Source organism: Lepidochelys kempii, chromosome 2 (assembly GCF_965140265.1).
Source record: "Lepidochelys kempii isolate rLepKem1 chromosome 2, rLepKem1.hap2, whole genome shotgun sequence".
Classification (NCBI taxonomy): Eukaryota; Metazoa; Chordata; order Testudines; family Cheloniidae; genus Lepidochelys; species Lepidochelys kempii.
The window spans coordinates 38,966,290-38,975,743 of NC_133257.1; the positions used below are offsets into that span (position 1 = coordinate 38,966,290).

General features: G+C 39.7%; 1 protein-coding gene across 3 annotated transcripts in view; it reads left to right on the forward strand.

Moving 5' to 3' along the window:
* The window catches only part of SNX31 (sorting nexin 31), a 69,331-nt gene extending 60,163 nt beyond the window's left edge, over window positions 1-9,168 (forward strand). Inside the window, exons 9-14 of one of the 3 annotated variants that reach the window (XM_073330433.1) lie at window positions 780-872; window positions 1,623-1,826; window positions 2,226-2,333; window positions 4,127-4,204; window positions 6,201-6,257; window positions 7,875-9,166. In XM_073330433.1, the coding sequence (XP_073186534.1) occupies window positions 780-872; window positions 1,623-1,826; window positions 2,226-2,333; window positions 4,127-4,204; window positions 6,201-6,257; window positions 7,875-7,970 (636 nt within the window). In that variant the 3' untranslated portion in view covers window positions 7,971-9,166. Of the gene's footprint in view, window positions 1-779; window positions 873-1,622; window positions 1,827-2,225; window positions 2,334-4,126; window positions 4,205-6,200; window positions 6,258-7,874 lie in introns of all 3 variants that reach the window. The other 2 variants (XM_073330432.1, XM_073330431.1) reach the window with 2 other exon arrangements.
* The last annotated feature ends 286 nt before the right edge of the window (window positions 9,169-9,454 follow it).

The window sequence follows — 9,454 nt, forward strand, 5'->3', positions numbered from 1 at the left end:
GATTACACTTCCATACTGAATACTACCTCTACGTACCGTTTTCTCCAAAAAAATATTATCGGTTAAGGATTAAATGTCTCCTGGTAGTTATTTTGGAAGATTTCATAAAACTCCACTAGGCTTCTTCTGTTTTATCTGAAGGTAGAAAAAAATAAATATCCATAATAACTTTTACACTCCTCCTTTCTCTATTGAGAACTCAACTCAAAAGGCTTCAAACCTGGCACGTGCATCGTCTTAATCAATCTCTGTTAGCAAATTTCATGGTTGTAATTCACCCTCTGTGCAGCTTCACCCGTGATAGTATTGGTGGAGACTGTAGTGTAGACAGGGCTCCAGTGTCCTTACCACTATATTGTGCTGGGAGGTCCTTCAGTGTCATGATTAATTACCATTTTTGCTTGCTCATTTTATTTTTAAAATTGGTAGTTGTGACCTATCATTCCATGAGTTGTTACATTTCCTCTGTGTACTGGAACCATATTCTGAACAAGTAAACCAGCAGGTTGACAGAGTAACAATAGATACCGCTTTTCATAGCCAGAGGTCAGGGGCTTGCAGGTATGTTGGGCAACGCTGAATTGGAAACCATTTTGGTGCAGGGACTGAGGGTTGAATAAATTAAAAGTTGTGTGAAGCTGTCCAAAATTCTGAGCGCGTGTTTTAAAAGATGTTGGGATATCTTCCCCACACGCACAGTAAAGAGCAGATGGAAATACTCTCTCTCCCCCACCCCTTTTTTTTTTTTTAGTTAAAATTTACTAACTTTTCTAAATAAGGCACTACAGGAAATTGAGAAGAATTGGGTCAAACCCACAGATGGACAGTTGCAGAAACTGGAATTGCTACAAAAAGCAGCAAACAAAATGAAGGTAAAGTGCTCTTTTAAAATGATATAAATCTATTGAAAGAATATATTTCAGGATGAAGACCCTTGAGGCTGCAGCCCCCACATATATTTAATTTGGTTTTTCTCTAAAAAGTGACTCTGTAAAAATGGCATCATAATGTTCTGTATTTATCCCTTCTCTCTCTCTCCCTGTGTGACTTTCAGACCCATTTTACAGATAAACTGAGCTACAGAGACACCAGATGACTAGAGCTGGGTGAATAATGGATTTTTTTGGTTCACTGCAATTCCAAAAAATTGAAGAAAATTTTTTGGGTTAAACATTTAATTCACTCCAAAACAAAATGTTTAATTTATGAGCATTATTAAACACTATTAATGTTTAATAAAAGTGAAGGAAATTTCTAAACAAAGTTTTTCTGAAGCAAAAAAAATGAGTTTAATTTAAAAAATGTCAGAATAAAACATTTCCATTGTTTCAGATGGGGAGGGGGTTTGACTGAAACAATTTGGTGAATTTTACACCAATTCACAAGATGGCTTGATGTTGCCGAATCTGCATTTTTAGCGAAAAAAAAAAAAATTCAGATGGAAAATCTTTTCCAGGTCTATAGGTGACTTAAAGGCCACAGTGACTTGGTAGAGCTGGGATTAGAAATCGGGTCTTGGTTCTTTGTGCCGTGCTTAGTTACTAGATCACAACTGCCTCTGTACAGAAGATCATGTAGAACACTATTTTTCATCACTTTCTGATTCTGTGTTTCTGGTGCAGTTTCTAGAGCTGGTTCAGGAAGTGCAGCACTATGGATACATACAGCTTGATCCCTGCACCTGTGACTATCCAGAAGTAGGCTGTTCTGCTGCTGTTCATGTAGGAAATAATGAGATCAGCTGCTGCATAAAGTTACCTAGTAACCAGACCAAAGAAGTCAGCTTCAAGATCAACAGGGTGAGGTGCTGGCAGGTCACTTTTCTAGTAAGTACCTTGTTGACATTGCACCTCTCCAAATATTTCAACACATTTAATTCAAAATGACTTTTTTCCTATGTGAGATTAAGGCTGTCAGGGAGCTGGTCAGAGCTCCCTAATACTCAGATACCTTGCCCCGGCGTACGTACCTTCAGCTGTCTTCCTTTAAGCTAGAAGGTGGAGTGGAACAGCGGGACTGGCACGAGGTAGCAGAGCCACCTGAGTCAACTTTATGTTCCCGGAGATTTCACCCTTCGCAGGGAGACTCTTCCAGTACAGATCTCCATCTGCTTCAAATTCACTTTTGCCCTGTAAGCCACACAAACTGAACCTGGCTGACTGGAGAGTCCAGCCCTGATTCTGAGTTAATACCTCTTTGTGGTAGTTTCTTCTCTTCCTCTTCAGGGCGCTATTACACAGCCAAAAGACCAAGGACATGAGCAGACCCTAGAGCTCAGGTTTGAGTACAATGATTCGGACTCATGGAGATGGATCGTCTTTTACACAAAACAGGTTAGCATCAGGGCAGTAAAGAAAAAGGCCTTTGGTGAAATGTAGGCTGCTAGCCAATGGAGCTGGAATTTACTCTTCAGTGCTTGTGTGGCTCCTATAACTGGACAACTGCTGTGTCTCTGCCCGTTCAGTCTAACGACAGACTTACATGGGAGCTCAAATACTTCTCCCCAGAGAGAGGGTTGAGGTTGGCAAGAGAAATTGCCCTGCACTGGGCTGCAAGCCTGGCATGGTATGCAGAGGTGTTAGTCTTCTTTTTTTATTTACTAGCCCAGTGGATAGTCACAAATTTTATTGTGGTGGAAATGCTTAATGACTAGACCCTATCTTCCACGTGGTAGATGATGCACATGAATATTCCACTCAAGACTATGTTAAATACAAAATAGGTATATGGTAGATATAAATCTACACAAGCATATTGTAAATCATAACAATTTTTAAAAATCCCTTTTTTCACAGTATTTCAATAGTGTCCCACCCTACCCATCAGGTCTCTGGTTCAAAGAAAAAGGTGTTCAGAAAGAGAAGTAGCCAATATACAGTTATGCACTACAGCTGCAAAACTCAGAGCTGGATATGAAAGAACCCAGATTTTGCGGGGGGGTGTTGAATCTGGGGGTCTTGGTACGGCCCATCCCTAGTACTTGGCTTTTAAAAAAAAAGGGGGGGGGGGGACAAAGGGAATGTGGTGTGTTCTTCTTTCTCCTCCTCTCTCCTCCCTTTCCTTCCCCCGCACCCAAAACCTACCAAAATTAATAGCAGTTAAGAACTTACAAGTGAAATCAGAATGTTTAATTTTTCACGCATTATTTCTGCATTCCAATATGACTCTGTATTGTCCACCCACTTATGTAGCAGCTCATTATTTTGCTGCTACTCAGAGTTTTAAAAGAACATGAATCATCCCCATATTCACAAGCCAAGAGGCTTACCACTTTGGTCACTATTATGGGAAGAGAGCAGCCAAACTGAAATTCCCTCATTGTTAATTTTCCTCCTGAATTTGTTAACTAGAGCTGTCCCTAGGCTCCTGTAAGTAGGAAAACTGCTTCCCTTTCTTCAAAAGTGAGAAGAAGAAAATATAGCCTGAAAAGGTGCTGGGAGGACCCCAGGGCTTGATCTAAAGCCCACTGAAGTCAATGGAAAGACTCCCATAGACTTTGATGGGCTTAGCATCTGGCCCCAATAGAACTGGTGGTGCTGCCATGCCCACTGCTTTAAGTTCACACTACCACTGTAACCATGCAGTGCGCAATGGCGGTGAGACTGGCTTCACGCAATTGCAACACACTGTCAACATTTGCATTGTTGCAACAGCTTTTGCATGTAGACACAAGGGAATCTGAAGGTGCTGAGCACTTGCCGCTCCCATTTATTTCCGTTGAAGTTTTGAGTTCTCAGCACTTCTGAAACTTGAGTCTAAGGTATATTAGAAGTATGGTCGATACTTAATTTGGTATTGTCATTACCAGTGCAATTTGCCTAAACCAGCCTTTAATGTAGTTCAGCTGCCTTAGCGGCACAAAATGGGAGTAATTATAAGAGAATAACTTGCGGTACAGAACCCACAATAAAGACACCGACATTTTCTAAGTGGTGGTGTCCGGGTTTAGTCACAGTGAGATTGGATTACAACTAATTCGATGATCATAAATGTTTTAAACACATGGTAAAATTAACCAGATTAGGTAAGAAATAGTTCAGTAGTTACCAGGAAAAGTGGAAGGGGAAATAAGGTTGAGTAAATCTTTAACAAAAGAAACTAGAATATATTCTGTTTATCTATGTAGGCATTTCTACTGAGTAGCTGCCTAAAAAAGATAATATCAGAACAGCTGATGAAGACAACCAAAGGAGACAAAGAAATGGTGAGCAAAGCTATCTATCTGCATCTCTTGGTGCCCAAATATATGGCAGCTGACCAGTGACTCTCATTTGTCTATGCTTGGGAATTTTTATGGGAATGAAATTCCCATTGCTGCTACCATCAATTCAGCTGCATCAGTGGCATCCACAGTGTAGAAAAGGCTCTTGCAGTTTCCAGTATTTTTACTGTAGATGGAATTGACAAGGTGGTGGAAATGTCACAAAAAATATTGTAAAAAGAAAAGGACTTGTGGCACCTTCATCCGATGAAGTGAGCTATAGCTCACGAAAGCTGATGCTCAAATAAATTGGTTAGTCTCTAAGGTGCCACAAGTACTCCTTTTCTTTTTGCGAATACAGACTAACACAGTTGCTACTCTGAAACCTGTCAAAACATATTGTGTGATCTGGATTTCAAAGATGACCTTTTATTGTAATGGTGTTTAATATTAGTCTTTCTCCATCCCCCTCTAGCTTTTAACTTTTATCACATATGACAAAGCACACTTATCTTTTAACTCTTGTATATCTCCCTTCACTTGCTAGATTCAGGTCCTGTCTGAATTTTTGTTTTCTGCTAAGACATTTTGTTCACCATGTTTGCAGTGATCAGTCTGGATTTTTGAAAAATTCACACTGAGACAGAGAGGGCCTTTTTTTAAAAAGAGAGAAATTTATTAAACTTAAAAAGTGGAAAGACTAATAGTCAGTTCCCTGTTACCATTGAATGTCTCTTTAAATTTAAAAAGGAACTTCTTTTATAGGTGTTAGATTTATTAATAATATTTGTAATTATTAATATGGGATAGCACCAAAAACCAAAGGCCAAACGGTAATTGATGCAGTTGCTATAAAGATGCCTTTATATGCCTATATATGCCTAACTAATAAGCAATTTACTACATCCAAACAGTAACAAAACATTTATAAGCATATGATTAAGATATTTTCAAATGGGCTAAACCCAGGAGTGATTAGACCCATATTGGTTGGCTCCAATGTGGTCAGGCAGGTATTAGCAATGAATCCTTTAAGAGTTTACTTTTTATATCCTTTAACAAACAAGTGATGTCCTTGCCATTACTGACTTCTCCTAAAAACAAATTTGAGACAGTTCACCCTTATTTCCAGTCTTAATCCAGATAAGACTTACAGCCTTCTTTCTTCCCAAGGCCTTTCCTTTCTTATCTTGTCTCCGCATTCCTTGCTTACTGGCAACGATGGGAAGGTTGGGGCTTATTTCTTTTAAGACAGTTTTTCTTTGTCTTGTTACTGGAGCTCTTTATTTTCTTAGTTACTTTTGGAACCATACATCCTTCCCACACTACAGCTAATACTACTTATTCTCATGGACTTCTTTTACTTGCTGATTCTGGCCTTCTTTACAGCACATATACATATCCTTGACCAAATTAATCTTTAATTTTATACTTATCCCACAAGACGTGTTTCTGTGGCGGTCTTAGCTATAGTGACTGAGTGATAAATGTCAATACCTTTGCTGACTTCCTGAAATTTAACGGTATTGTAGAACAGCTGTTATGTTCAATTCTTTTTCTTTAAGAAGTGACAGGAAGAGAATGCATGTGTGCTGCTGGGTTAGTACTTGGATTATGATATCACCATGCTCATTAAAATGGACAGGAAGGCAACAAATGACTTCTATGTTCCGTTTTAAGCAATTAATAATTAAACATTGGGTAATTGGAGATGGAGACCAATTTTGAAACTGATTTAATCTTTAAGCCCTAAATTATTTGTAGTAGAGATATGCTAACATTTTAAATGTTGCAGTGATGGCTAATTTTCAGCTGCTGCTGGTACTACTATTTAGTAGCTATGGTGACTTTGAACCAGATTAAGAAAGTGTCAATAAATGAACTAATGCCTGCTCCTGCTCCCATTGGATTCAATGGAAACTGGGCCAGGCCCAATGTGGTGTCTGTATACTTGCTTTTTTTGAGTTTACTGTGTTTTAAATTTAATTACTCTGTGTAGCAGATTGAGATGCCTGAGTCCCTGAAGAGTAAAAAATCCAGCGTCCAACAAAGTCAGGTCAGTGAGTGAGTGACATACCGGAGTAGAATCCAGACTGAGGCCAGGTCTACACTACAGACTTATATCAGTATAACTACGTTGCTCAGGGGTGTGAAAAATCCACCCTTCTCCTGTTGACATAGCTCCCGCCTCTCGGAGAGGTGGATTAACTACGCCAACAGGAGAAGTCCTCGCTTTGGCATAGGAGCATCTTCACTAAAGTGCTACAGCAGCACAGCACAGAGAAGACAAGCCCTGAGTAGTTGTCATCTCTGCCTTGGGGTGCCCGTTGTAGTGCTTTGCTGCTGTAGCCTCCAACCTGGACTGCTCACAAATAGCCTCCAGCATGTAAGTCACTCCCAGCTCTGGCTGTGTGTTCTGCAGCCAGCCAGCCACACCTTGGCTCTTAGTAGCTATAGTTATGCTGCAGGGTGACCCGAACAATTCCCCAGTGCAAGATCTTCCCTCCAAAACGTAGGTCTTGTACTGCCCAGCCCCCTCCTGGATAGCACAAATATATTAAGTGTCTCATTCCTTTAAGGAAATAATATGCCAGTTTATCATTTTAAATAATTATCCAAACACTTCAACTTAAACAACTGTATTAGATAAAATAAAACAAGCTTATTCACTACAAAGAGATTTTAAGTGAGTATAAGTAATAAGGTATAAAAGTCAGAAATGGTTACAAGAAAAATAATGAGAAACTGCTTACTGGTGCCTAACTTAACAAACTATATTAGATTCAAGCAAAGTTTGTCACCATATGCTCCAGCAGATTACTGGCCAAACTCTCAGGTCAGGCCTCTCCCTTCCCACCCTAGTCCAATGGCTGTTTTCCTTTGTCGTCTGATGTGCAACCAGAGATACACAGGGAGAGAGAGAAGGGGTGTCTGCCACTTCTTTTTATAGTCCTGTCCCCCACTTTAAGTGTTTACAGCTGGGAGCAAGGTGACAGGCAGTCTGCACGGAAGGAAACTCCATGCTGTTCTTTGCTAAGATGTAGACTGGTTGTGGGTGTCTCCAACTTCATAACATATTTCAGTAACATACATATAGCAAAACTTCATAATTCCACATACAATGACTGCACATACAGTTTAAGACTTTTTAAAAGATACCTCACAAGACATACTTTGTACAAAACATATCATTATATCACCATGGTAAATATGAGGGTTTCAGGGTATTGCTTTGGGGTACAGAGTGTCACACCCACATGTCTAACTTTAAGCATGTGACTATTCCCACTAACTTCAATAAAATTGCTCACATACTAAAATTAAGCACAGACTTGTAAGTATTTGCTGGATTGGGACATTATTATTCAGGCATAACACCAATAAAAAGCAGCCCCAAATGTCCCAATTTGTCCCATCTTTAGAGCATTGAAACAAACATTGCTCCAATGATTAAAACTCATTTACAGTAGTTTCCTGCTCCAATGAGCAATTGTCTCCTAAATGCCGACCTAGAAGTGCCATACACTGCATCAGTAAAATAGGATAATGTCTGATAAACTTTTTTTTTAGTTGCATTAATGTTCATACTTATCTCTGAATGTCTGTTGGTTTTTGTGGTTACTGTAATTTGTGTGCTCTTACTGTATTTAACTGTGTATTTGTTTCTCTGCAGATAGCTCACTCTGGTTTTATACCAAGAAAAAGGATTTTGGTTAGACCAAATAAAGAGGACGGTGTTTTTGAGAAGATAAGAGAGGAAGATCTGTGATAGATTCTTTAGAACTGCCTATAAAAATATGTTGCAAAGTATCAATTATATTAAAATAGTCTTCAATTTAACAATACCTTACACATTTTTCTAATTCCTTGACAATTATAACATTCTTGATCTTGTAGTTTTAAAGATCCAGTTAACTGCTCCCTCAAGTTAGAACTTGCTACAAATTTGAAGAAAAAGTGAAGACAGGGCAACATAAAAACATCTTACATTTCTTGTGTATTTTTATAACTGAAATTAGAAATTTTTAAAATAGAAAAGTCTACTGAAATGTTAGAGCTGGAGAATTTTATTTTGCATTAAAATACAAGGTTTTATTAGTTAAGAGTTTTGGTTTAAATATTGTGACTGTGGTTGAGTGCAGCTCAGTGTTGCCATCTCTGGATTTATCTGGGAGGGCCACCCATTTCCCTTGGACACATACCTTGCCATGATCATTTATGCTCTTCCTTATCAAGGGCAGCAAGCCTACTACAATGCCTCCATGCTCCTAACTGAGCTTCCCTTGATGCTGATCTGGAGACTGCAGTAGTTGCTGAATGCAGCTGTTAATGTACTTCCTGGCATAAGAGCACGGGAATCAGTTATGCCTATTAACGCACACTGTGGAATCTACATTGGCTGCTGATATGCCTAAGAACATATTTAAAGGTCTTAGGACTTGTCTACACAGGGAATTCATGGGGAAGTTAGTGCAAAATAGTTAGGGTGTGAATTTAAAGCACAATAACTATTTTTCACTAGCTATTCCGGGTTTCTTTCCCTGTGTAGACCAGTCCTTTCGTGTTCATATATATAGTCCTTCAAAATGTAACCTCTAAAATGATGAGTCCATGCCCAGCGATTATGCTAAGGCTGTTCTTGGTCCCTAATTTCAGGCAGGACCAAGCTACAGGTAGAACTTTCTCAGTCGAGGCACCCTGGGTTGTAAGAACTACTGAGAGGGAGGTTCCTTGGCTGCGTCTAGGGCACACTGCAGATCCTGCGAATTTCACCTGGCCAATCCTTGACCAGTTTTTGATCCCAATATTTTGCACAAGCTGGTGAGGTGGATACTATGAGGACTGTCAGGAATCCTTCTGTGCCAGCTTGCAGGAGTCTGATTGAATGCAAAATTGGGCTGGATGATTCTTCTGACCGTGTGTTTGTGTTTGTCCGTGCTTTGTAGTATGGTGTGCAGATCCTTATGATTGAACTGTTTGGTAACTCCAGTTGAAGTAATAAACTGTTGAATATTGGGCAACAGACCTCTATCTGACCTATCCAGAAAAGGGCTGGACAGTGCAGAAAATACATTTTGGGGGAAATCACTGTGTTGGGGTGATCCTGGAAGTAGTAACCAAGGCTGGTGGAAGCCAGAGTGCGACTGGAGTGTTGCTGTCAGGCTGCTGGGATCGGAACTGCTGGACAAGTGCTGCATCTATACACAGACACTTAGGGTGTGACCTGCATGCTGTTTGTGAGCGACCCAGGTT